Source organism: Sciurus carolinensis, chromosome 1, assembly GCF_902686445.1.
Source record: "Sciurus carolinensis chromosome 1, mSciCar1.2, whole genome shotgun sequence".
In the NCBI taxonomy this organism is placed as follows: domain Eukaryota; kingdom Metazoa; phylum Chordata; class Mammalia; order Rodentia; family Sciuridae; genus Sciurus; species Sciurus carolinensis.
The window spans coordinates 175351027-175378992 of NC_062213.1; the positions used below are offsets into that span (position 1 = coordinate 175351027).

Genomic DNA, 27966 nt, shown 5'->3' on the forward strand with positions numbered 1-27966 from the left:
TCCAGCCAGCAACCTTCCTTCTTCCCCATTGCATGCATAACCCCCAGCCTCCTCTGGAGCCAAGTGGAGTCACCGATTCCTTCTCTCTGCCAGGCTTCCCTGCCACACAACTTTGGCCTTCCTGGTTTGCCACAGGGAGTCTGTTACTCCTTGGATTCTGCGTCCTCTTCAGTGTCCTCCTCCACATCCCCGAAGTGTGTAATGTAAGTCATCTGATTCAGAACACCAGTGTCAAGTACAACGCTGAAGTTGCTGTTGGAGGCGTCATAAAGGTTCAACGCTGTGGGCAACAAAGGGGAACATGAGCCTGGGTGGCGAGGGTGCCTGCACCCCAGGTCCCCTGGCTCTGGCTCACCTTTGGTAACATTGACTTCATTGGCTGCCAAGATGTCTGCCTGAATGCTATCTATTTTCATGTACAAGTCCTCACCGTGGATCTGAGGACAACAATGAGGTGGACACAGCTATGGTACCAGGGCAGTGTGTTCCTGTATTGGGTTTGGGCAGAGTGGTGCTGCAGGTGGGGTCAGCTCCCAGCCGGACTGGAAGGGTACCAAGGGGAAGGGGAGACAGCCGATGGAGAGCCCAGCCAGGGGCAATCCTGCCCATTCTGTTTGTGGGGATGGGTGGGCACCATTGTTACTACCAACCTGCCGGGCAGGATGCGAGCACTTACGAGGAAGAGCTGGTAGAGTTCCTCCCCCATGGACTTGCGCACGTGTTCCTCCACCACCGGGAACGTCTGCACGAAGAACTGCAGCCACGGTGGGAGAGGCGGCGTGACGGTCACCGCCAGCACCCGCGCCTCCGCCCCGCAGCCCCCGCCCCGCAGCCCTCGCCACCGCGGGCTCACCTCCAGGGTGAGGGAGGCCAGCCTCTGGCTGTTGCTATGGTCCGTGTTGCCCATGGCGGCCATCAGGCTGTGCACAACGCGCATGTGCAGCATCTCCTCAGCGATGCTCATGTCTCTACGCGCCAGAACCCTGGGCAGGGGTATCAGGCTGCGGCGGTGCTAGGCGAGGCTCTGAGATCTCAAGTGCCGCCAGGCACACAGGCCGCGAGCAGCGCCAGGCCTGGCTTGCCACAGTCACGCCCAACCCATGCCCGCTTACCCAATGGTCTTGGCGGCCGCGGCCTGCTGCAAGAACACTGGCAGGTGGGCGGTGAGCTGGAGAATCGGGGAGTCTAGGGGAGCGAGAGACCGTGAGGAAGGAGGCCGCCTCCCTCCACCAGGCAGCCTCATCTGAGGGCGTCCTACCAGTGAGGATCTTGGGCTGCAGTTTGGACATCTCCTTGACAGATGGTATTAGCAGTGCCACGAGGCTCCTGAGCAGCGACTGGCGCACGTCAAAGTTGACCAGGTCCTTTATCAGCTCAATGGCTGGGGAAGGGGAGAGACACTGGAGAGACAGGAGGCTACACCCCATCAAGGTGGGGAAGGTCATTTCCCTTTACACTGTCCTCACCAAAACGCTTCCTAGTGCCTTTTACTGCCCAGCACTTCCAGACCTCTGGTGAGCCGGGAAGGTAACACCTCATTCCTGTCCTCCTGGAGCTTATGGTTAAAGAGGGGTAGGAGGAGGTCCCACAACTCACAGAGCAACCTAAGAGGGCAGAGCAAGGATTGGATAGTGAGCTCCCCAGAAAGGAGGCCGTAGAGGCTGAGGCTCCACAGAACTGAGCTGCCTTAGGCTTGGAGGAATCCGTGGGAGGAGGGCCTGGGTTCGTTTATTTTTGTGGAACTGGAGCTTGAACCCAGGGGAACTCTGCCACTGAGTTACATCTCTAACCTCTTTACTTTTTGATTAAGTTGCCCAGGCTGATCTGGAACTAATCTTCCTGCTTCAGCCTCCCACCTCTGCCTCCATAATAACTAGGACTACAGGCAAGTGCCATGCAGCCTGGCTGTGCTGGGTCTTTCAAGGGGTGGGAGAATGAGCAAGCAGATGTGTGTGGGTGTTCGGCATCAAATGAGAAGGGGGAGGAAGCAAGATAGATAGCAATGTAGAGAACCTCAATAACCATCATGAGAGCAAGTGGCTCTTGCCTGGAGGACTTTTTCTGCTTGCTTTCTACCTGCCTCCTCCCTTCAATCTTTCATAACCTGCTATTACTTTCTTTCTCCCCATAGACATAGGCCAATGCCACTATTCCTTCCTTTAGTTCTATGTAAGTTTCAGCAATCTTGCTCCTCCCTTGAGCCTCCTATCCCTTGAGCCTCCTATTGTGTGTGAGTGACTCTGGTGTTTAGGTACATAATAAAATGTATGGGTTTTCCCTGTTAATCTGTCTACTGTCAGTTCATTTTATAAACTACAATTATTGAACGTCTAGAGGGAAAAGAATAAATTTAAAAGTTGCCTATACATGCAGCCATTTCCAAGATGTTCACAGTGCTATTGAGATTTGTTCTATAGTAATTCTTTTCTACTAGAACCTTGGAAAACTGGTGTCCCATTTCTTACTGTGCACTTTCAGACAAGACTGTCACCTACTGGTGACATATGAGAAGTGCAACCTCCACAGAGATTTACTTTCTTTTCCAGTAGGACACCAGTAAGAATGTTTGGCATTGTTGTAAGGAAGGGACCAAGTCAGGCATCTTCCTGACCAATTATATTCTATGTCTGATTCCTGTGTGTTCTGCTTTTTCACCACCTCCTGTCTAGAGCCCAATTAAAAATATTTTTAGTCACAGATGGACATGGTATCTTTATGTAAGTGGAAATACAGCCTACAAGATTTGGTAAGGATGGCTTGGGGTGAGGTAAGAAAAAGAAGGTGATTTGGTATTAGTCTTAAAGTTTTTACTTGAGCATTTGGGTTGATGGGTACCTTTTACTGAGATAGAGAATAATAGGAGGAAGAACAGTTTTAGGGAAGAAAATGAGTTTGTTGTAGCCATTAATTTGAGATCTCTATTAGACATTCACATGGAGACTTCAGGGAGAGATATGGGCCAGAGATATAGATCTATCTATTCTATATTGGTATTTATATGGTATTTAAAGTCCTTATACTAGACAAAATCACTCAGGGAACGAGTGTAGATAAAAAATGTAGATAAAGAGTCAGGCACGATGCATGCCTGTAATCCCAGCTACTCGGAAGTCTGAAGCAGAAGAATCACTGTTCAAGGTCAGTCTGGGCAATTTTGCAAGACCCTGTCTTAAACTAAAAGGTGCAGGGCCAGGCATGGTGGTGCACACCTGTTATCCCAATGGCTCAGGAGGCTGAGGCAGGAGGATCAAAAGTCCAAAGTCAGCCTCAGCAACTTAGTGAGGCCCTAAGCAATTAAGTAAGACCTTGTCTCAAAATAAGAAATAAGGGTTGGGAATGTGGCTCAGTGGTCACTCACCCTCTGGTCAATCCCTGGTACAAAAAAATAAAATAAATGCTGGGGATGTAGCTCAGTGGTAGAGCACTTGCCTAACAGGTGTGAGGCCCTAATGGGGGAAAAGTGTAGATGAAGAGATGATAAGTAGGTTGACCCAACAATTTGGTAGAGAAGTAGGGAAAATTAGTGGGCAGGAGGAAAACAAAGAGAGAGCATCACAGAAGTCAAGAAGTGGTCAACTGGGTCAAAAGCAGCTATGAGGTCAAGGAGAGAGAAAATGGAAAAATGAAGAGCTGGAGTGGAAGCTGGGGTCAGGAAGGGTACATCTCTTCAAACACTATAATTGTGCTGTCATGGGACCACCTTTTAAATATCCTTTCATCTACAGGTTCCCAAGGAGGACTTTGGATCAGACCCAAGGGTTTTTTTTATGATGAGAGGTGCAGAACACATTTGCACAGCAATGGAGTTCTTGGCCAGAGAAAAAGGGAGAGTTAACAGGCAGGACGGAAGTCCTGGAGGAAATGGGCATCAGGAGAATAAGCAAAAGAGGTGGCTGCAATAGCAACAGGGAAGAGCACAGAGCAGGTCAGGAAGGTTGGCTGACTTGGGGGTGGGAAGGTGGATTTCTTGAGGCACAAGGCCATCAGCTGGCCCCTTCATGGTGATATGCACTGTGGGGTTGACAGACACCAGGCATCCTCAGACTCTTGACCTTTCCCTGGGAATTAATTCCATTTCCCTGTTGCCTTCTCAGAGGCAGCAAGCCTCCCCTCTTCCCTTTCAGCATAGGAGGTAGAAAGACACCCTCCTACTGTCATCCTTCTAAATCAGTCACTTTTCTCCTTCTTAAAACAAACACAAACAAAACCCCAGTGCCTAGCAGTTTTTGGCACACCACCGGTATTTAATATGTATTTATTCAAAAACCAAAACAAATCCTACCTGACCCTTTCAAGGCCAGTCCACTCACCTATACCATCCACTGACTTCTCATCACTGTCATCCTCTTGGTCGTCTTCTTCCTGGGGGCCTTCCCCAGGATTTTGAAATCTGGTGTCCTCAAACTATGAGAAATTCACCATGGGTTCTCTCTGGCCACCCTCTGTTAGAACCACTTTGAAGACCTGTCAGACCATCTTTCCCTGCCTTTGAAGGACTTTCAGTGGAAACTACCTGGTCTTCCTTAACTTCAACTCTGCATTGATCATGTGAAATAGTTCCCCCTGGTGGACAATGATTACATGCACATCCTCTATATTTGGGTTATATTATTTAAAAGTATTTGGTTAAAAAAAAAGATTATTTTATTCAATCAACAGACATTTTTTCTTTCTTTTTTGGTACTGGGGATTAAACCCAGGAGTGTTTAACCACTGAGCTACATCTCCAACACTTTTTAACTTATTTTTTATTTTGAGACAGGGTCTAAGTTGCTCAGAGACTTGCTAAGTTGCTGAGGCTGGCTTTGAACTTGCGATCCTCCTACCTCGGCCTCTGAGGCTCTGGGATTACAGGCATGTGCCATTGCACCCAGCTCAACAGACATTTCTTAAGCACCTATTATGAGTCTGGGAACATGAAATTATTTTGAGGTGCCGGTTTCATTGTTATCACATGAGGTGACATTACATCCAAAAGGTAGTGATAAAGCCTCATGTTCCCACTGCCTCTGCCACAGTGTTAGTACTTACTGAATAAATGCAGAGGAACTCTAAACTGGGCCAATGTTGGAAGAGACCAGGTCCAGTTCCAACTCTGGAGGAGTTCATCAGTATAACTGAAGTTAAACCATTTCTTCATAAATTTATTTAGCAAGCCTCTATTTGAGTACCCACTGTATTCCAGACCTTAAGCTGAAAAAGAGATGACTCAGACCTCATTTCTACCCTGAAGTTGCTCAGAGGTCTGGTGCAGAAGGACACTCAGGGGATCATGAATGCAGTGTGTATATACAGCACTCCCTCACCCACTCAACAAGTATGGGATGGGGCTGAATGCATGCTTGGATGTATGGAAAAAAACCACGACAGTTGCACTGAAATTGTGTACAATCTATGTAAAGGGCAGTTACTGTTTTGGAGATAACTGCTCCAACAGAGGGAGGAACTACTGGTGAGTCCAGGGTGGCAGAGTGGTTCAAAGGGAGGAGGGCTGACCTCTGGGTGGGGGTTAAAGTCAGGGTCTAGGGAGGACTTAGAGAAGAAAATGCTTCAGCTAGGAAATGAAGGGAGGGCCATGTTTGCCAGGTGGAGGTGGGGTGGTAAGGTCTCAGTGCCACCCGGTCTTGTCTCCTTGGGTTTGTTTGATTAACCTTCCTAACGTGATTCCACTGCCCAGTAACCCTTGTGCTCCAAGGCCAGCAATACTGCTTTGCTGCTTCCTGCTGGCTCTGACCTTTACTTAGGTCCCTCTACCAATCCACCCCGTCACTGGCAGCTTCTCCCTGGCTGGGCTCTGCTCCAGTTGGTAATCAGTAAATTTTGACACAGCATTACTTCTTAGCATACAAGGCCTATGTATCCATACATACCTGCAGGGGTCAAACGCACACAAAATTGATAACACTGCCTCCAAGAAAATACCCCAGGTAGGATGTCATTCCCCAACCACAACTTGTACTTCCCTATTTTTATGCCTTTGTTTCTACCATTCCCCTTCCCAGGATGCCCATTTCTGTTCCTTTCTACCTTCCAAAATCCTTCCCATTCTTCAAGGCTCAGTTCAAACACCACCTTCTCAGTGAACTCTTCCTTGACCCTTCCTATTGAAAACAGAATCCCTTCTCTGAAAAGGGATAGGAAAAGGAAAGGAAATGAGATTCTTTGAATGCCTTGCACAAGAGCTCTGTGTCAAAACCATAAGCTTTAGGATCAGACGGATCTAGTTTGAATCCAGATCTGTGTATCTTAGGAAGCATACTTTACCTCTCTGTGCTTGTATGTTTTATTTTGAAAAACATAAAAAACACCTATCTCCACCATTCATTCACTCAAGCATTTGAAAAACTGGTTCATACCAGGCTTTGTATTCTTATGGTTATTTTAAGAATTCAATGAAATGTATGGAAAATGTGGCTGGAACATAGAGGCATTCATCATTAGCCAACATTGTTTCTTAGAAGGACATTTCCCAGGGTGATTTCTTTTTTTCTTTTTGTGCTGCTGGGGATTGGAACCCAGGCTCTTGTGCTCCACCGCCCAAGGAATCTTCTGTTCAGAGGGGAAACTCCACATGAGACTAGGAACAAGGGCCAACTCTGGACCCAGACACATTCTCATAACCATTAAGGCACCATGTGGCTGACTCGAAGTATGGCATGTGACTGTCATTTTCTAGGTAATTTGCTTATTAGTACTGAACCAGGGTCTTCCGTCTGTCAAGGCTATTCAGGATGTTCAGCAATAAGGCTCTTTGTGACTAATAGATATTGTTCGAGAGCTACTTTACTTAGCTCTCATGGCCACTTTTGGCCACTTGGAGGAGTCCTCCCTACCTTCATACTGGACTTCCAGGTGCATCGTGCCTAGCACCTTCAGCACACAGTCCACGATGCTGGGATGTGTGGTTCCGATGATGGACTGACAAGACAGACAACAGGAAAGGGTGATTGCTTTTTAGATCTTATACAGCCAGAAGAAACAAAATGCAGACTTCCAAATAGCCAGGTACCTGGGTGAATGGGGGGCAGGGGAGACAGCAGTGGTGAGTCATTGGGTCTAGGCTCTCCTAGGAGCACAGAGAGGAGGGGCAGAGACGGGCAGCCAGGAATGTGACTGAGAATCTGCCCAGATTGCCACTGAACCCTGGAGCTCAGGACACATGAAATCAAAGATAGCTAGCCACCTGATACAGGTGCAGGAACAAGGTCTGCACTCTTGGCTGAGGAAGGGAGGACACAGGGGAGAGTGGGACTCAACCAAGATTGTCTCTTTCTCAGGAACTTCACCCTTCAGTCAGCCCTTCTTTTCTACCTCTTAAAACTTGTACCATGCTGCCTCCATCAGTTTCAGTGAAGACTGAAAGAGACAGGGTAAATCAACTCCTAAAAGTAGGAGGCACTTAATGGGAGCTGGGAATACTAATGACAACCAGATACGTGTTGCTGCATCTCCTCCCTCAGCTCATCTTTTAAGTCTTGGGGGTTGGTGTCCCTTCTGTTCTCTTTTGCCTTGGTGCATCCTGCCTGGGGATCTTATTTACATCTGTTTCAGTTATCACGTCTCTGCTCATGAAATTTAAACTGACATCTTCATCTTGGGCCTTGCTCTGGAGCTCCGGACTGTTATTTTTCACTGTCCAGTGGGTATTTCTCCCAGCGGTTCTGGACAGTTATTCTTCAATCGAATCAGGAATCAGAATCACTTGGGGAGTTTAAAAGGAAGAAGCATTACCAAGGGTCACCTGAGAGCTGTCAGATTCTATGGGAATTCTATGGCTCTGGTTCAGTATTCTTTGAAAAAGTGACCCAATTCTGTCTTCTGCAGCCAACTTGGCGTGTTCCCCAGATGGGCACTTGGGAACTACCAAGCCCATCAACTTTATTGGGTCAAAACCTAATTCTTCCCAAGTCAAACTGATTTCTCCTTTTTACTCCAGCTCTTTTGATGGTGTACAACTCACTCTGCTGTTTTAGCTCAAAGCTGAGAGTCATTTTTTTTTTTAAACTAGGGATTGAGCCCAGAGGCACTTTAGCACTAAGTTCATCCCAGCCCTTTTTGTTTTGAGACTGGGTCTCACTAAGTTGCTGAGGCTGGCCATGAATTTACAATCCTCCTGCCTCAGCCTCCCAAGTCGCTGGCATTACAGGTGTGCACCACTGTGCCTAGCTGGGAGTCATCTTTGATTCCTTTTCTTTTTACTGCCATTAGCCCCACACCTTCTGCCTCAGAAATGTCTAGCCAATCTGGTCACCTCTATTCCCACTGCCACTGCCACCATTCAGGCCCTATCATCTCCGCCATTCCTCCTTTTTCTCGCTGCCTCTAGCTCATCATCTGAAACAGTTTTAACAGCTTTTTTTTTTTTTTTTTTTTTTTTTTCAGTGCTGGGGATCCAACCCAGGGCCTTGTGCTTGCAAGTCAAGCACTCTACCGACTGAGCTATCTCCCCAGCCCTAGTTTTGACAGCTTTTGATGGCTCATATCAAAATCATGTCCCCCTCCTTACTAGGCACAGTGTCTTCTTATGGTCACCATCCCCTACCTCGGACTTCCTTTGCATTCTAGGGCATTGAGAGAAGGGCAGAGGCCAAAAAGAAGGAGGTTTTCCAAGTAGTGGAGATCTGGCCTCTTCACTCACATGCTGTCTACAAATGCACCATGATTCTCTCCCTATCAAATCGACACCTTTAATCTTTTCTCCAGTTCTTTCATCATCCTTGTTGCTTGTCTCAACCATTTTTAAGTCTGCCAACATCTTTCTGATCCTTAAGTAAACATGACAAATCACTCTGCTGGGAGACATGAACTCTTTGCCCTGCCTTGGCCTTCTGGAAGTGATGCTGATTGAATAGCAGACATGCTGTGGGAGGCTGAGCTCTGTTTCTCATGCCCATGGGAAGTGCAACTGCGGAAGGTAATTATAAGACCACTGCATTTGAATCAGAACCACAGGAACGTGAAGCCTTGGCTCACCTGGGCAGTCTTGAGTGTCTGCAGGGACAGCTGCTGAGCTTTAGGGGGTGCACAGGGCAGCAAAGCTATTAGACCTTTATACACTTGATTCTGGTACTTGGGATTACCATGAACCAAAGAATCCAAGAGAACCTGCACTTCCTCCTGGGTCTCTTCGGACTTAGACAGTGCCAAAAATTCTGCTATGGATCGTACACCTGGTCAAAGAGGAGAAAACGCGAAATTGCAAGTGCCTATGACAACAATATCCACTCAAGATTACATTATATGAGTAGAATTAAGAATTTTTCAACCAAGTCTGTTCAATCAAATAAAAATGGAGACTGTTTTTTTCATGTTGAATCACTCTCTTGTTTACCTCTAGCTGTGTGGGGGACAGAGGATTTGTTTCAGCATAGGTGTGTTAAAATCTGTGTTGTATGGCCAGGCGGGGTGATGTGTGCCTTTAATGCCAGTGGCTTGGGACTGAGGCAAGAGGATTGTGAGTTCAAAGTCAGCCTCAGCAATTTAGCAAGACCCTAAGCAACTCAGTGAGACCCTGTCTCTAAACAAAACATAAAAAAAGGGCTGGGGATGTGGCTCAGTGGTTAAGTGCCCTGGTCAAAAAAAAAAAAAAAAAAAAAAAAAAAAAAAAAAAAAAATCTCTGTTTTATTTTGTTTTTGAAACAGGAGTCTCACCATGTTGCCCAGGCTGGTCTCCAACTCATGGACTCAAGTGATCTTCCTGCCTCTGCCTCCCAAATGCTGGGACTATAGGTGTGTACTACCACCATGATCAGTTAAAATCCATGTTTTAACTTTCAATATGGCTGTAATTCCAGCAATTTGGAAGGATAAGGCAGGAAGATCACAAGTTCAAGGCCAGTCTCAGCAACTTAGCAAGGCTCTAAGCAACTTAGTGAGACCCTGTCACAAAATAAAAAATAAAAAGGGTTGGGGCAAGGCACCAGGAGGCTTAGTGGCAAGGAACCTCTGGGTTCATTCCCTAGTACCAAAAAACAAAACAAAAAAACCCAATGAGAAAAACAGGGTCTCACTGAGTTACTTAGCACCTCTATTTTGCAGAGGCTGCCTTTGAACTTGATATCCTCCTGCCTCAGCCTCCTAAGCTGCTGGGATTATAGGCGTGCGCCCAGCAATAAACACATTTTTACAGCTAGATGATAACACTTGAGTGCTCAGAAGTTTGCAAAATATTTTGACAAATACTATATCATTTAACCCCAGAAACTACAGTGAGAGTAATGTATTCATCCCATTTTATGGGTTAAGAAACTGAGGCACAGAGAGGTCATGGAGGAGGCAGAAAGGATGAAAGTGCAGGGTGTGGGAAGTACTTGAAACAAGGATTCGTGGGTGATGGCATCCTCTTTACATTTCTCAAACAGTGCACTTGATAAATTACTGAATGGTTATCTTTCTCACCAGGTTGCTATTTGAGAATGGAGACTATATTTTATTCATCTTTATATCCCTTGTACCCTTGCATGTCTCTGGCACACAGTAGTCTTTCAATCTTTTGATAATTTAATTTCTTAAGTCCTTCATAATTCAATTTCAACAGTATTTTAGGCGATGGTTAATAAGTTTTTGGTGAATGGATATATGAAAAATGTAGATTTTTTTTCTTTTTTTAGTACTGGGGATGGAACCGAAGGGGTGCTTTGCCACTAAGCTACACCCTCAGTCGTTCTTATTTTTTATTTTGAGTCAGGGTCTTACTAAATTGCTGAATGGTCTTGAACTACCTATCCTCCTGAGTCACTGGGATTATAGTTGTGTGCCACTGGTGAAAGGGGCTATATTTAAAATGAAGTGGTCCTAAAACTACCATTGAAAATTTTGAATAAATGATGAATCAGAAAATATATATATATATATATTTTCTGGTCTCAGGGATTGAATTCAGGGGGTGCTTACACACTGAGCTACATTCCGAGCCCTTTTCTGTTTAGAGACAGGATCTGGCTGAGTTGCTTAGGGCTTTGCTAAGTTGCTGAGGCTGGTTTTGAACTTGAAATCTTTCTGTCTCAGCCTCCTGAGCTGCTGGGATTGCAGGCGTGCACCACCACGCCCAGTTGGAAAAAATCTTGTCTGGTCTTCTGGTGGTGATATGGACAGAAGCTAATTGAGTACTGTATGAAATGCTGGCTTGTGCATCATTTCTATGATGAATCTGTCCCATAGCAGAGGTAGGTACTGCCACCATTCCACCCAGGCTCCCAGGGAGCCCTGGGAATCAGCACCTTGTCACACATAGTACCCACCATAGCTTTCACAAATAAGCTCCTTATACTTCCTGCCAGAATTTGCAATAAGCTGAAGTAGCTTGATGGATTCCTTCTTGTCCTCTTCCTTGATTTTCTCCATTCCAAGTATTTCCAAGAGTGTTAGGACACCTCCAACCTCAAGAAATTCTATCAGGTACCGATTACTGTCCAGGGAATAGAAGAGTTAAAATAAAACACTTGACAAGTTCCATGACACCGACCCTTCTAAGAGACTCTAAGGTCCTTTCCTCACATATTTTGCCTCCTCTGCGGGAAATGTCCATAGGTAAAGTGATATAATAGTTTGGAAATTCTTCCTTCTAGCAGGAAATGCTGGGATTAAATAATGTGGATAATTTTTATTTTGGGCTTTGCAGCCTCTGTTCCCCCTTCTTTTTTTTTAATATATATTTTTTAGTTGTCAATGGATCTTTTATTTTATCTATTTATTTATATGTAGTGCTGAGGAGTGAACCCAGGGCCTCACACATGCCAGGCAAATGCTTTACCACTGAGTCACAACTCTAGTCCATCTCCCTTCTTCTTGTAATGGCACTTTGATTGTCCCTTGGGGAATCATGTCTCTACCACTCATGGGTCATGTGATTTTGGTGGGGTAAACAGGTAAAAGGTATGCCATCCTTCTGACTGCAGAAATTGGTTTGGGGCCAGGCATGTAACCTAAGATGATCCAATGAGGTTCAGAAGCCAGGATGTTCCTGGGACCCCATGGAAAAGACTGGTCTCTTGTCCGTGTAACTGAGCTATAAGGATGCCTACCTGGAGCTCCTGGGAACCTCAGCACACAGAGGCCTCTGAAGATAGAGAACAAATGGAGACATTGAGGAAAAGAGGGAGGGAGGGACCAAATACTGATGATATTATTTGAACCCCTAGGTCTAGTCAGGCCTAAAATATGTATTTCCACCTCTGGGCTGTTCAGTTAAGCAAGCCAATAAATTCCCTTTTTCTGAGTCCAGTATGAGTTAGTTCTCTGTAATTCTCAGTCAAAAGGGTACTGACTAGTAAGGGGCCAATGGGGAACAAGGGATGGAGGAGCCATGGGAGCAGACTGCAAGCGGACAATACTTCTGGGCCCTACAGACACCTAGAATTCCATGTGGTGTGAATGCCAAGGACACCTGAGACTCCAAAATTTCTCTAGAGTGGAACTCACCTGCCCACAGCTGATAAGAAGATGCCAATGGACTTCAAAAGCTTTTCTAAACATGAGCCAGTCATATAGCTGGACAACAAACAAGTCAAAGAGTATATTTCAGGGTGGTTTTTCATAGAGAGACAGATCCTGTGCCTGATCCTGGGTAACCCCTCAGGTCCAGTATAACCAAGCAGCTGGAGTGCACCCTTTACCCTGAGAGGATCTACCAGCTGAAAGGGAAGGGGCAACACACAGAGAATGGATGCTGGGTTGTTTCTTGTTCTCCAGGAAGTTCCTCCAGGGTAGTCAGTCTGGCTCTGACAGGCTCCCTAGGGAGCAAGGATGCTTGTGTAAATCAAAGGTACATGGAGAAAGCTGAAGGTCAATTTCCCAAGTCTCTCTAAGCCATGATCATTGCATTCTTGCGTCTCAGTATAGTTCATTATTTTGGGCACCATTCCTAGACTTCTCTAAAAACAATCAGCTTCATCATTAATTCTCAATTGTGTACTTGCTCAAAGTTTTACACTGGAGGTCACTATCCTTATGAAGAATTGTATGGCTTCCTAATAAGAATAACAGGAGATGGTAGAAAAATTAAACTCTGATTTAAAACTACCTCAGTATTTAATGTTATTTTTTAATGTGAGCCTTTGCAAAAAGCCTCATCTTAATAAAGCATCCAGAGCACGCATCAGCTCGGATACAAGGTATGAAATCAAGCCACAACAGAAAGGGAACCAGTCAACAATTACTAGGCTCATAACACATCACAGGCTCTTAGAACACTTAAGAAATTAGCTGAAATTATTGCAGCTCATGGAGGATGACTGAGAGCTTCCAAGACTGATAAAGGCTAATGTAATGGGTTGGAGGTAATGGTGCTTTGTTGCGGGGAGGGTGGGGGCATGAGGCAAATTATCTCTGCTGCACCCTGGTTCCCAGGATGCCAATAGAAGTAGAGACAGATTGGCTCATTAGGAAAGGCTCTTTACTGCAAAAACAGTGTTCGCTCTGGAGCCAGGCTCCTCTGCCTGTTGCCGCCATAGCTGGGGGCCAGGCCATCAGCCACATAGCAGTCTCTTTATTCCTACATTATCCCCTCCCTGTTCCCATCTTCTGCCCCGTTCCTGACTTAGTGCATTTTCCTCAGTGACCAACTAGGCTGATCAACTTTTGTCACCATCTTTTCTCTCTGTCCCAGGCTAGTCTTTTTTCATAGTCACTTGTGATACATATTTCTGGCCTATTTCCATCACTTAGTTCTAGAAGGTTGCCACAATATTGGCAGTAGCTGACAAGTACCAGACACTGCGGCTTTGCTTGCATTGTCTCATATAATCCTCACAATAGCCCTCCAGTGGGCACTATCAGTATTACCATTTACTCCATGAGTAACATGAAGTAACTAAAGGGAACTGATGGAACTGGGATTTGAACCTAGGCAGGCTGATTCAGAGCCTAAGCTCTTCCTGCTTGGCCTTTCTGCCTGTAGACATGGGGAGCTGGTGGGGCTCTCCCTGTACAGTGTTGCAGGTGGAGGTCTGGGCTGCACTGTCCACCAAGTGCAAGACCCTGGAGTACAATGGATGGCCTATGGGCGTTGGGCCAGACAGAACCATTCCAAGTCTTATCTCTGCCATTCACTAGTAAATTACTCAATCTTTTCAAGGTTCATTTTTCCTTATCTATAATAACAGTCACCTACTAGGATGATGTTATGCTCAAATGAGATAATGTTTGTATTCAGTGCCTAGAAAATGAAAAAGACTCAATAAATGGTAACTAATAATTTTGCCATTATTATTATTTTTGGCAGTACCAAGGATTGAACTCCAAGGGTTCTTTACCACTGAGATACACCCCTAACCCTTTTTATTATTTATTTTCCTAAATTGCTGAGGATCTCACTAAGTTGCCTTGAATTTTGGATCCTCTTGCCTCAGCCTCCTAATTTGTTGGAATTACAGGTATGTGCCACTGTGCCCAGCTTAATTTTGTTATTATAATATATAAACCCTTAGTTGTAACTGATCTATTCTGGAAGTTCAGGATTAATGAAGAAGGTTTAGGCTTATGTGATCATCAGTTTTGGAAAATATAATGATGCTATACTGATTTGTTTTCCTCCAAAATGCACTATAACTTCAGGGCTGAGGAGGAGACATGCGATCTCTAATTCAAAACACTATCACTTCAGCTGATCTATTTTTTCTGTTATATGACAGGATCACAAAAGTTAGGAAATTATGAGTTATAATATTATAAGCAGTGGTGCAAGCCTATAATCCCAGCAGCTTGGGAGGCTGAGGCAGGAGGGTCACAAGTTCAAAGCCATCTTCAGCAATTTAAGAGGCCCTAAGCAATTTAGCAAGACTCTGTCTCAAAATATAAAATAAAATAAATAAATAAAGGGTTGGGGATATGGCTCAGTAAATACCTCTGGGTTCAATCCCCAGTCCCTTCCCAAAAGTTAGGAATTTATAAATAATTCCAGGTACAGAAACTGAATCTACAGCTGTAAGTTTAAAGCATGATTCATCCAGTCATTCCATAAGCATTAGCTGAATGTCCATTAAATATTACGCACTATAACTGGCACCTGAGATGTGGTGAAGAATGACAATGCCTAGCACAAATGCAATAGCTGAGTAAGAAAGAAAGTAGGCTGAACACAGAATCCTTGGAAACACTAGCGTTTAAGGGGTGGGAGGAAATTCTGTAGCTGAGACAGAGAAACAGAAGGAGGACAAGGAGAAGAGAGCTTAAGAAGGAACAGTGGCCATCAGGCTGGACTGGGTGAGGTGAGGGAGACCCAGTACTTGCTCTGGATCTCAAATTTAAAGGGGCACCAAAGTTGGGTGTAGTGGCATACACCTATAATCCCAGTGACTCAGGCAATTGAGGTAGGAGAACTATAAGTTTGAGGCCAACCTTGGCAATTTAGCAAAATATTAATATTAGAGAAAATCAAGAGAAAAGCTCTCTTAACAATCTTTTCTTTTGAAGTTATCTATTGTTTGCCCTGTTCAGCAAAGGATACGTGATTCTAAGGCAGGTGATTAAGCGTACAAGGAACAAGCTGGCTCCTTGGGAAAACTCCTGCTCCAATTCAGGGGAAGTCTTGCCTTGGTTGGTTTGAATGAAATTGTTGAGGATGTGATTCCTTGCAACTTTGCCAGCATTGTCCCACTCTTGTAAAAAGCTTAAGAGCCTGCTAATTGCTGCCTGCTCTTTTATAGAAGTCATGATCAATCCGTAGTCCTGAGGTTGGCTACAAAGGGAAGGAAAACAGGTTACCAGAAAGTTTAGAACCATGAAAATCGATAACCTTGTGGGTTTTGCTTTCCTATTCTCCTCTGAGTCTCTGTCACACACAAGTGTAGTTACATGCAAAATCCACTCTAGAACTGGTCATCTGCCACTTGAACAGGGAAGCTCTAAATGCATTGTAAAGGAATTTAAGAACATCAAGGTGGTAAACATTTATTCTGGCTTCCTGCCAGGCACAGTGGCACAACCTGTAATCCCAGCAAGTCAGGAGGCTGAGGCAGGATGATTGCAAATTTGAGGTCAGTCTCAGCAATTTAGGGAGGTCCTAAACAACTTATCCAGACCCTGTTTCAAAATAAAAACTAAAAAAGGGTTGAGACTATAGCTCAATGGTAAAGTGCCCCTGGGTTCAATCCCCAGTTCCAAAGTTAAAGACTCCCCTGCTGCTGATGCTCATAACTGAAAGAGCACAGAATGTCACTTAGAATGAAAGTCCTTGCTAAAAACTTGGACCTCTCTCCTAGCTGATTTTACACAGGGTCAGAGATGTGGGGTATTTAGAGATCCAGCTCCCCCTTTTATGCCAATCAGCTAAGGTAAAGTGCTCTTTAACCTTGTACCTAGGACTTTTATACTAACTCTTCAAAACAACTTTAAAAAAAGTTAGTGGGAAGAAAAAGTTCCTATCCCACAGTTGGATTAATGGGCTGTGGTTTGTAGGAGCCTGTGTCCTTGGGAGAGTGTTTTCAGTGGGGGAGGGAAGGTTTAAAATAAACCCGTTTTCCAAAAATAGTTGTGATTGAAAGTGTTATTATCCATAACAAATGTTAGTGCTGATGGGAGAGAGGCATGTGTGATTCTTTTGTCTAACAGACAAGTGAAAGTCATATTTCACATTATCATGGGGTTTTCTGTGATTTACAGAATATTTGTGAAACATTACGTGCAGGGGCCATGATTGATATGGAGAGAACAGCTTGTGTGTAGGGGAGATGTGTATTTCACAAAGACTGTTCAACATGAAATTTACAGTCCCATAAAGTGCTTCTACATCTTCGCCAGAGATCTAGTTAAAAGGACTTTACAGTCTGAAACATCCTAAAATTGATTCTAAATTAACGTTTCCTCACATGTATTTGAGATATTGATGGGGCCCAGCTATCAGAATTTTATTAGGAAGCAATAATCTGAGGCATGCTGAGACAGACATACATACATACCAACCTCCACTACCCCCAGAGGACACTGGATATGTGATCCCAGGAAAGGCGTCCACGTAGCTTAGGCAAGGAAGACAACTGGGTGGTCAACTGTGGATCAATCTAAACACAAAAATGACCAAAACCCCTCAGGAGATGATGCCATCATCATTGTGAATGCCATTATAGTCCCAAGCCTGAGAATAATATTCAGAGGCTGTGGCCACCTTCCACAGCCACAGAGACTTCAAGAAAATGGGAATGAGTGGCTGTTCTGGACCTAAGACAGGAGGGGTTGAAACACCAGCATTAGCTTTCTCAGGATCAAGCTCCCTGCGATCAAAACTCTAGTGCTAACAGAGATGCACCCAACAATTCCAGGACATAAGGGCAGGACACTCTACACAGGATGCTTCATATTATGGCCCTTCAAAGATTGTCTGGATCTCAGTCTTTCTCTGCTGTGTGTGTGTGTATTTTTTTTTTTTTTTTTGAGTAATGGAGATTGAACCCAGGTATGCTCTAACACTGCTACATTCCCAGACCTTTCCATTTTTCAAAAATTTTGAGTTGGGCATGGAGGTGCATACCCTTAATCCCAGCAGCTCGGGAGGCTAAGGCAGGAAGATCACGAGTTCAAAGTCAGCCCCAGCAACTTAGTGGGACCCCTGTCTCAAAATAAAAAATAAAATGGGCTGGGGATGTGGCTCAGTGGTTAAGTGCTTCTGGGTACAATTCTTGGTACCAAAAAAAAAAAAAAAAAAAAAAAAAGAAAGAAAAAGATAAAAACAAGACAGACTAAATTGCTGAGATTGGCCTTGAATTTTCAATCCTCCTGCATCAACCTCCCAAGTAGCTTGGATGTGCACAACACCTGGCTGGAGACAGGGTCTTTAAAGAGGTGATGAAGATAAAATGAGATTATTAAGGTGAGCCTGTATTCAATATGACTGGTGTCCTTATGCAGATATTAGGACACAGACACACACTGAGGGAAGACCATGTGAAGACAAGGTAAAAGATGGCCGTCGACCAGCTGAGGGAAGCCTCAGATGCAACCAGCCTGGCAATACCTGAGGTCAGTCTTTCAGCCTCCAGAACTGGAAATAAAAAAGTTTCTGTTGTTTTAGCCACTCAGTCTGTGGTACATTGTTATGGAAGCTTCAGTAAATAAATACACTGTTACTTGATTTATCAATTGTAGATAATACATATATATGTACTTATCATTCTGGCAGTGGGGAATTTGTTTTTTTGTATCACTCTAACCCCTGCTTTCACTCCCCCATCCTCACAATACAGTTTCTAACAATTTACAGTTAAATCAATAGTGTTTACATTATTGACCAAGTAAATAAACTCTTCACTCAATTAGTAAACTATATTACATTCTGTTCTTACTACTTAGTTTTACCTAGAGTTAATCATTGTGGTTGGTTTTTAATCATTTAGTTCTAAGAACCTAGAGCCAAGTTTTTCTAAATGTTTCAAACATTACCAGTAATTATTCCAAATATTCAATCTGTAACTGACCAGTTCCATCTTTTCCCTGCAGACCTTTGACCCCAGACCTGTTTTTCTCCTTTAGTTGAGACTCACTGCTCACTAAGTATGGTACACAAACAGCTAGGATGATTTCCTTTTGCCATTCTTTTCTGTTACATCCCACATCTTCCTCCTTGGTTTAACTCCCTTGTTTGTTGAAGCACAGTTTCTAGTAGCTTCAGGGTTGTGTGTGTGTGTGTGTGTGTGTGTGTGTGTGTGTTCTGGAAGATCTGAAAATATTTTTTGACTTCAAGTTGGACTGGTTGGTGTATAACTCTATGTTAGAAATAAACTTGCCTTAATTGAGCTAGTTGCTTTTGCTGATGAAAAGTCTGATGTCATTCTGATTCCTGTGTCTTTATGGCTTTTTTTTTTTTTTTTTTTTTTTTTGCGGTGCTGGGGATTGAACGCAGGGCCCTTGTGCTTGCAAGGCAAGCACTGTACCAACTGAGCCATATCTCCAGCCCTCTTTATGGCTTTTTACTCCCAATGACTTTAAAACCTTTTTTGAAATTGTATGATATACCTTAGGGCAGGTCTTTTTTCATTTACTATACTAGGCACTTACTGGGCTATCTATCAACTTATTTATTTTTTGGTACTGGGATTGAACCCAGGGGTGCTTTAATGAGGCTCTCACCAATGACTTTGACACATCTTTTTGTGGATCCAAGATCTGCTAGACAATTTCAATATCAGTATAGTCAATTGTGAGTCTAGCTTGGTTTCTGGCACATAATGGATACTCAGTAAACATTAACAAACCAACATGAAACATACTGTGCTCATAATAAGTACTTTGATTTCCTTGACTCTACACATTAATTAAACAGATGTTCTGGGTGCTAACTCTGAGTCAGACACTGAAATTGGTATTGGTTAACATACAAGCATAGTTCCTGCCCTCAGGGTGTTTACTTCTGGCAGGCAGAGAGGCAAGCAACCAAGGGTTTTTTTTGTTTTGTTTTGTTGCGGTACTGGGGATCGAATTCAGGGTCTTTGCAAGGCAAGCACTCTACCAGCTGAGCTATCTCCCCAGCCCAACCAAGGGGTTTTAATGAAGAGTGAAAAGCCCTCTGAGGGGACATAGTTCAAGTTTTGCTGAAGCACAAAGGGGTATGAAATCCAGAACCAGGTTACAACCATCACATCCAACCAACCCAGCATTCATACTCAGGAGCTAAATCCTAAATTCTGTGACTAGCCAGAAACAATCCCTCTGCCAAATCTCTCTCTCTATATATATTTTAAATGGTGCTGGGGATTGAACCCAGGGCTTTGTGCATGCGAGACAGGCACTGCACCAACTGAACTACATCCCCAGCCCACCAAGTCTATAGTTTTAAGCTCCTTACCCTTCCCACCACCTCCTCCATCTGTTCTTAGCAGAACTAGTTTTGGGTGGGGGATGGTAGAGCATACATACAATCCAGTGGCTCAAGAGGCTGAGGCAGGAGGATCAAAAGTTCAAGGCCAGACTCAGCAATTTAGCAAGACCCTCCACAACTTAGCAAGACTCTGGGGATATAGCTCATCTGTAAAGTGCCCCTGGGTTCAATCCTCAGTACACACACACACAAAAATCTAGTCTTGGGCTTAGCAAAAGAAAAGTTACGTGAATTAGGTTAAGAATGTCCTCATATTCCTCTTTCATTCTCTTTTCCTTCTCTCCACCAGACTTCTTGCATGCATGTATCCACCCATCCTTCTTCCTCAGGGACTTTGCTCTACCCATTACTGTCTTCTCCTTTTTATCCTCAACCACCTCCTTTATTTAGGCATTTTTTTGTTAGCCTACTTAATTTTTGTAAATAGGCAAAAATCAATACAAAAATCCTACAGCCTCCTCTAGACATCTCAGATTTTTTTCACTACAGCAAAGCTTCTGAAAAACATTCTACACACTCTGTTTTCCTATTGAACATTCTCCCTACAGGACTGGGGGGTCTAACTCAATGGATAGAACTTTGCCTAGTATGCTTGAGGCCTGAGGTTCCATCCCAGCACCAAAACAGAACAAAACAAAAGGGATAGAAAGTTTGAAGAAAAGGTGGCATAGAGTCTTGTAAAACAGGAATTTCAGCCTAGTATGATGGTGCATGCCTGTAATTCCAGCAGCTCAGGAGGCTGAGGCAGGAGGATCCCAAGTTGGTGAATAGCCTCAGCAATTTAGCCAGGTCCTAAACAAATTAGTGAGGCTTTGTCTCAAGATAAAAAGTAAAAAGGGCTGGGGATATGACTCAGCGCCTGTGGGTTCAATCTCTAGTACCAAAACAAGAAGAAAAAAATGTGATTTCAATTCCAGTAGTGTGGTAAGGGCTATGATGGGATGAGTACAGGACACCTGGGAAGGAGGGAGAGGTACTTGGTTTGGATGTTGGCTGTTATAGTAGGTTTTTCAGAGAAGATGCTTTTTAGTCTGAAAAGCAGTTTGTAGTCAGGAGAGAGGCTAAGAAAACGTGTTCTAGATGGAGGGCATAAAATATGCATGGCTCAGAGGTGAGAGAGTACAGCTATGAAGAATTCCAAGTGGAAGGCAGTAAAATACAATGGTTAGGGCCATGGACTCTGGAGTTGGATGATCTCCCACTTTCCAACTGTGTGATCTTATGCAAGCTACTCAAGTCTTCAGTTCCCAACAGAAAACCCTCAATAGTGCTAATTCTTACTTTCATTGGTGAGAGTGGTCTGAGAGGCTGGAGCACAATATGAGAATAAGGTAGTGAGAGATGAGGCAGGAAAAACAGGTGAAGCCAGACAATGAAGAGTCTTATATGCTGTGCTGTAGGGTCCCCACTCTGTCCTGAGGGTAAGTGAGGGCAACGAAGGGTTTTCAGTAGCGACAAGAAAAGATTTTTGTTTTAGAAATTTCTGACTGCAGTATAGAAAGAGGACTGGAAGGGGGCAAGATGAGGTGGGGCACCAGTTAGAAAGTCAATTCTGCAATCCAAGTAAAAGATGCCGAAGGTACTAGGGGTGGAGAGAAATAGAAAAGCCACATAGGTGGAAGCAACAGGCTGTGGTGCCTGACTGGCTGTGGATGATGAGAGAAGGGGAGGACTTATGCAGTATACTTGAATAACCTTGTTTCCTGCTTGGGTCACTCAAGCAGAACCCCCTCTTCTATCCTCCATTTTAAATTTGTCAGTGCTGGGGACTAAACCTAGGGCTTTCTTCCACGTGCTAGACAACCACTTCACCACTGATCTACATCCCCAGCCCATCTTTTCTTTTCTCTTTCCTTTGCTTTTTTTTTTTTTTGAGACAGGTTCTCACTATGTTGCCCAGGCTGGTTTTGAACTCCTGGGTTTAAGCCATTCTCCAGTCTCAGCCTCCCAAGTAACTGGAACTACAGGCATGTACCTCTCTGTACCCCTTGGTACTGGGGATTGAACCCAGGGCATCATGCATGCTACCCCTGAGCTACACCTCCAGCCTTCCCTTCTATTCTTCACATTACTATATCAGTACTGGATTCTACCCTTCCATCTCCAGTCTTTCCATCTTCTCTGACTTCTCTCACTCTCTTTTTTTGGGGGTGGGGGGGTGTACCGGGGATTGAACCCAGGGATGCTTAACCACTGAGCCACATCCCTAACCCTTTTTATTTTGAGACAGGGTCTCCTTAAGTTGCTAAATTGCTGAGGCTGGCTCCTGCCTCTGCCTCCAGAGCTGTTGGGATCGCAGGCATGTACCACCCTGCCCAATTTCCTCTGACTTCTCTCAAATCCATGCTGAATCCCCACTAACCTAAATATAACTGTGAACAAAGACTTTCCTTGACTATTTGCTCCTCAAACTTCTACACTTGCTCCCCTTTTCACCTCCAGATTTCTCCATTAGCTCCCTGTGGTCTACAGGATAAAGTCTAAACCAAATATGGCATTCAAGACCCCTCAAAATTTGGTGGCAGCCTAGCCTCATCTCCAGTCACTTCTGCACTAAAACATACCTCGAATTTTCACCATTTCAGGCCATCTGCATCTCAAGGCTGCTCTGCCATGAGGAATGACCAGCAATTCCTTATTGCCCTTTGGCAAATTCCGAGACAACTAGCCTCTCAGTTTCGTGGTCCCATCTGTATCCCCTCTTCCTTTATTATGCTCTACAATTTAACTTTCCTTCCCACTAGAGTGTGAGTTCCTCAAGGGCAGGGGTTGATCTTCCTTATGTCTGTGTCCCCAGGCCTGGCATAAAACAGATCTTTAATAAATGCTCACAGAGTGAATGAGTGAAGAAACCAGCCAGCTCCTGTTTACATGGTTATATCTGAATGTCCCTGATATGTAGGTCCATAAAACTACCAACTTCCCAAAGCTGCCATGTGCACAGTGGTGGAATCTTCATCCAAGAAGGCCAGAGCAAAGTCTATGAGGCATTTTATAGCTATGACAGGAAATAGCAATGTCAGCAATGGTGTCATCTTTGGACACCGAGGACAGGGATTCAGTGCCATGAACGGTCAGTTAAATTGTAATTGGAGGGAACTGTTCTTCTGCAAACTATAATGTTCTTTAGCTGTAGCCAAATGGCATTCAAGAAGGGGAGAAAATTTTTTGAAATGTCAAGGAAATTATTTCCAATTTGGTGCTCACGATCAGAGACTCTAATGATTCAGTGGAAATGAGAAGCAAACAAATTAGCACTAATGGAAAATGGCTTTTGGAAAAGAGGGTTTAATTTATAGTCAACTGATCATGGCATGCAGCATGCAGTAAAAGTCAGCTTCACCAGCTTGATCATAAGAACTGGAGCACACATGGAATGCCAGAGAAAAATGTACGGATGCCATCATGCTTATTGGAATCTCTCTGTAAGTGGCAGCCAATTAAAATAGTCATTATTTCACCTTGGAGAGAAAATGGTGTGAAAAATCAAATCACATGAAATTAAAATTCAGATTAGAAACCTTGGTCCAAATTGGTTTGTTTGTGGCCTTTGACCTTGGCAAGGTCTTCTGCAAGGACGACCAACCTATGTTGTCTTCAGCCCAGAGTGGACTCTCTGTTTTTAATTTCCTCTCCATCTTCAGAGGTGATTAATAAATCTGGACCCATCCATAAATCATTTCTATAGCAGCCAAATGGTTCTTCTTCATGCAGGGAAACTAAAATCACAAAATCTTTAAAAACCCCAGCTCTCATGCTAAGCCAAAGATCCTTAGCAAAGATCCTTAGGGGAGGTATTAAAATCAAGAGGTTGAGTGGGCATGGTGGTGCATGCCTGTAATCCTGGCTATTTGGGAAGTTGAGACAGGAGAATCACAAATTTGAAGCCAGCTACTTAGTGAGACCCTGTCTCAAAATAAAAAATAGGAAAGGGATGTTCCTTGGTGGTAAACAGTCCCTGTGTTCAATCCCCAGTACCAAAAAAAAAAAGTAAGAAAAATCAAGAGGTCAGTAAGTCTTGTTTCTAAATAATTTTTCCCAAAGGACTTCCCCTGCCTAAATTTAAAAAATGAAAACAAACGAACAAACAAAAAAACACCTTTGTATATGTAAGAAGCCTCCAAGTCACGGGAGCCCAAATCCTGTCCCCAGATGGCCTCAAAGACAAGAAGGCAGACAGGTCTACTGTTCCTGGAGGTTTCATGTGCAGAATGAGATGGAGGTCTTCTCCTTGGGTTGCTATCTTTGATTCCTCACTTTCATTCTTCATTCATGGGTAGATAGATGCACTCATTACCTCCAGTCCAGGCCCCGATATAGCCCTTCTGTAAATATTGGCTCCTCAGCCCAAGTCAGGGCTGCTTTTCACTCTTGAGACAGCTGTGGTGCTATTAGGAAATGGGGCTTAATGAAGTTAGGTCTTTGAGGGAGTGACCTTGAAAAGGATATCAGGACACGCGTTCCTTTCTCTTTCTCTCTGCTTCCCAGCTTCCATGAGGTGTGCAGCTTTCTGCATCACTTGCCCCCCACACCCCGCACCATTCGGCTTTGCCACAGGCCCCAAAGCAACGGAGTTTACCAACCATGGACTGAACCTCTGGAATCATGAGCCAAAATAAACTTCTTGAGTTGATTATTTCAAGTATTTTGTTATAGTGAAGGAAAGTAGACTAACACACTTAGCTTACTGTTTCTTTTTCCTTTATAAACTTAACTTTTAAAGTTTTTAACTTTTATAATAACACTTAGCTTAAAACACAAACACACTATACGGCTGTACATTTTCTCTCTTTATAGCCTTATTCTATAAGCTTTTCCCACTTAAAAATTTAAACTTTTTTTTGCTTTTTAAACTTTGTTGCTGTTGTTAAAAACTAAGACATGAACATACCCACGAGCCTAGGCCACACAGGGTCAGGATCAACAACACTGTATCACTGTATTCCACCTCTGCATCTTGTCCCACTGGAAGGTATTCAGGGGCATTAACATGCACAGAACTGTCATCTCCTATGATAAAAGTGCTTTCTTTTGGAATCCCTCTTAAAGGACCTGTCTGTGGCTTTTCTTGAATAGTAGTCACTCTTTTCAGAAGTATGTCCATTTGTGGTTTGCTTGGTTTCTCTTTTTTTTTAAACTGCAGATTTGCTTATAAGCAGAAAATGCACCATGAACATTCCTCTCAATTAATGAAAACCTTTTGTGTTGGGGTTAAAGTTGTCAAACCTTTATTTTTTTGTGGGGCTGGGATGAACCCAGGGCTTCACCCATTCTCGGTGAGTGCTCTACCACTGAATGACATCTCCAGCTCTTCTCTGCCCTTGTTAACCTCGCACACTATCTCCAATCATACACTCACTGGCTGATAAGTCTCTATTTCACAGAGAAAACAGAAACCATCAAATAGGAATTCCTTCAACTTACTATCACCAAGCCCACCAATGTATTCATTTCAACATATGTTTCCCTTTGACATAATGCAAGTGTCTTTCCACATTTTAAAGTGAATTTCTCCACCAATGTTTTGGAACCTCTTTCTTATTCTCTTTTATGGGTATCACTTTCTTGGTTATCTTCTTTCCTCTATAATTTTATCTTTTTCCTCTTTGCTGAAATTGTGTCAATAGCATCTCACCCATCTGAATAAAAACTTGTGTCTCCTTTTAGCAACTGCTTTCTCTATTTCCTTTTCAAAATGGTCAAATTTCTTTTATTTTTACTTTTTGCAATACTAAGGATTGAACCTAGGTGTACTCTACCATGGAACTACATTCCCAGTCCTTTTTATTTTTTATGTATTATTATGATGATGATTTGGTCCCAGGGATTGAACCTAGAGATGGCTTTACCACTGAGCTATATCCAGTTCCTTTTTATTTTGAGATGGTCTCACTAAATTGCTGGGGCCAGCCTCCAACTTATGATCCTCCTGCCTCAGCCTCCTAAATTGCTGGGATTATAGGCAACCATACCACACTAAATGGTCAAATTTCTTTGCATTCTAAGTGAGTGCTCTACCACTGAGCTACCTCAGCCCAAACTTCTTGAAAGAGTACTATAAATGCAATCTTCATTTCCTCATCATCCTACTTCTCAAGTCACAGATGAGACTTCTGTTCTCATCATTCCACAGAAACTGCATTTGCAAAGGTCACCAACTTCCTTGTTTCTAAATCCAGTGGATTCTTTCTAACCTTATTTGCTTGATTCATCACTGGCCTTCAACACTTTCCTTCCTTGGCTTCTGAGACACCAGATTTTATTACTCATTGTATGTTTACAATTTTGGTCACTTCATCTCAATTACCTGTGCAGGTTTATCCTCCTTTGCCAGACCTTCAATCTTGGGTTCTCAGGATTCTGTTCTAGGCCCTCTGGGCAAACTCAACAAATCTACTTTTGTGGCTGCCATGTACAAGGTCCTTCCTACAGGCCTCCACATACCTACTTCCAGTTTATACTTATCTTGTGAACTCCCATCAGGCATGTTCACCTAGCTCCTAGACACCTTCACTTGGATGTTCCACTGGCACCTCAAACTCACAATGCCCAGAACTAACTCCCTCCTAAAAGCCTTGTTTCCTCTCCTTCATGTTTGCCCAGATCACCTATCCAGAAGTCATCCAACATTTCTCCTACTTCCCCATACCCAAGTATTCACCAAAGCCTGGTCTTTCTGGCTATACATGTCTAAGGAATCCATTCCCTTCTCTCCATTTCAGCTGCCACTCCATGCTTCAGGTCACCATAATCCCCACCATTCAAACAACTCTTAACTGATCTCCTTCCTTCTCCCAATCCTCAATCCATTCTTTGCATGGTTCTAAAACACATGTTATTCATATATGAATAGAGGACAAGTGAAACTCCACAACATGTACAACCCACAATGGGAAATTATACTCCATGTATGTTTGTCAAAATACATTTTACTGTCATGTCTAAATACAATGAACAAATAAAAAATTAAGAAAATAAAACACATGTTGGATCATTATTCCCTTGCTTAAAGCCTGACAATGACTCCCTATTGCCCTTATGATAAATCTAAGCCTTTGTGCTTATAGGTGTAAAATTTTTACCACCAACGAGATCTACCTAAAGTTCACATTGATCTTGGCATCCAATGCTCTCTGGCACCTGGACCTATTCTTTTCTCACATTATTCTCTCCTCTGGCCAGATGCTTCGTGGAATTTCTGGCACTCATCTGGCACTTTCTCTTCTTTGAGCTTCTCTAAGGAGTTCTTTTCCCTCTTCATCTCCGTGAGTCTTTCAAAGCCTAGCTTAAGAACCATCTCCACTGCTATAAATGCCCCCTCTCTGGCTCTGAACTTCTAAAAATCTTATTCTTCTGTAGTATTTATCCCCTGCATAGAATTAGAGTTGGTTCATACATGGTTTCTCTCCCTCTCTCAATAATTATATAAATTGGAGCCAGGAGCGATGGTTCAATTGTGTAATCTTAGCTATTTCGGAGACTGAGGCAGGAGGATCGCAAGTTTGAAGCCAGCCCTGGCAATTTGGGGAGACCCCCATCTTGAAATATAAAAATAAAAAGGGGAGGGTGCTCAGTCATAGAATGCTTGCGTAGCATGTGCAAGGTCCTGGGTTCAATTCTAGTACTACAAAAAACAAACAAACAAAAAACAAAATCCCATGTACACAAAAGACATATAAAGTAGGGCCAAAAGCTTGACCCTAATTAGGGCCCAAGGAACCTTAACCCAGTCTCTGGCACATAAGAGGTATTAATATTTGTTAAATGCGTGGATAAATTCAAGAAAGCTGTACTTCCTAGTCCCTCGGTGTCCCCCACCAACAGGGCATTTTCTCAAGTCATTAACTTTAGTCCGCCTCCCACCCACCCGCCGGAATCTGCCTCGACCCCACTGGGTGAAGAATGGGTTGGCACGCGCCGCCTAGGCGGTTTTGTACGGTTTTCTACCTCCAGCCCTGGAACTGTGGCTGGTAGTGGACAGTGGAGGTAGCCAGACGATGAAAATCAAAGGGCGCTGACTTCGCCAGATACTAACGTACGCGACAGGGAGAGGAGAGACTCTCGGGGTTCGCAGAAGACGATTAAACGACTCTCCAGCGGCTTCCTACACTGCGGCGTGAGGCGGGGGCTTTCCCTGACCGGCGTCCTGCCTGACCAAT

General features: G+C 43.8%; 1 protein-coding gene across 2 annotated transcripts; it reads right to left on the minus strand.

The window, feature by feature from the left end:
* Positions 1 to 27915, minus strand: Armh1 (armadillo like helical domain containing 1). Of its 2 annotated transcripts, none has more exons than XM_047564935.1 (13): positions 27847 to 27915; positions 16900 to 16997; positions 15446 to 15676; positions 12421 to 12489; positions 11241 to 11407; positions 8974 to 9170; positions 6834 to 6918; positions 1259 to 1381; positions 1113 to 1185; positions 854 to 983; positions 677 to 754; positions 356 to 437; positions 1 to 280 (listed from the first exon to the last, which is right to left on the minus strand). In XM_047564935.1, the coding sequence occupies exons 3-13, from the start codon at positions 15649 to 15651 to the stop codon at positions 144 to 146; spliced, it is 1347 nt and encodes a 448-aa protein (XP_047420891.1). In that variant the 5' UTR covers positions 15652 to 15676; positions 16900 to 16997; positions 27847 to 27915; the 3' UTR covers positions 1 to 143. The 2 variants fall into 2 exon arrangements, with proteins under 2 accessions (XP_047420891.1, XP_047420898.1); XM_047564942.1 differs by having other exon boundaries at positions 27755 to 27862.
* Positions 27916 to 27966: the final 51 nt, after the last annotated feature.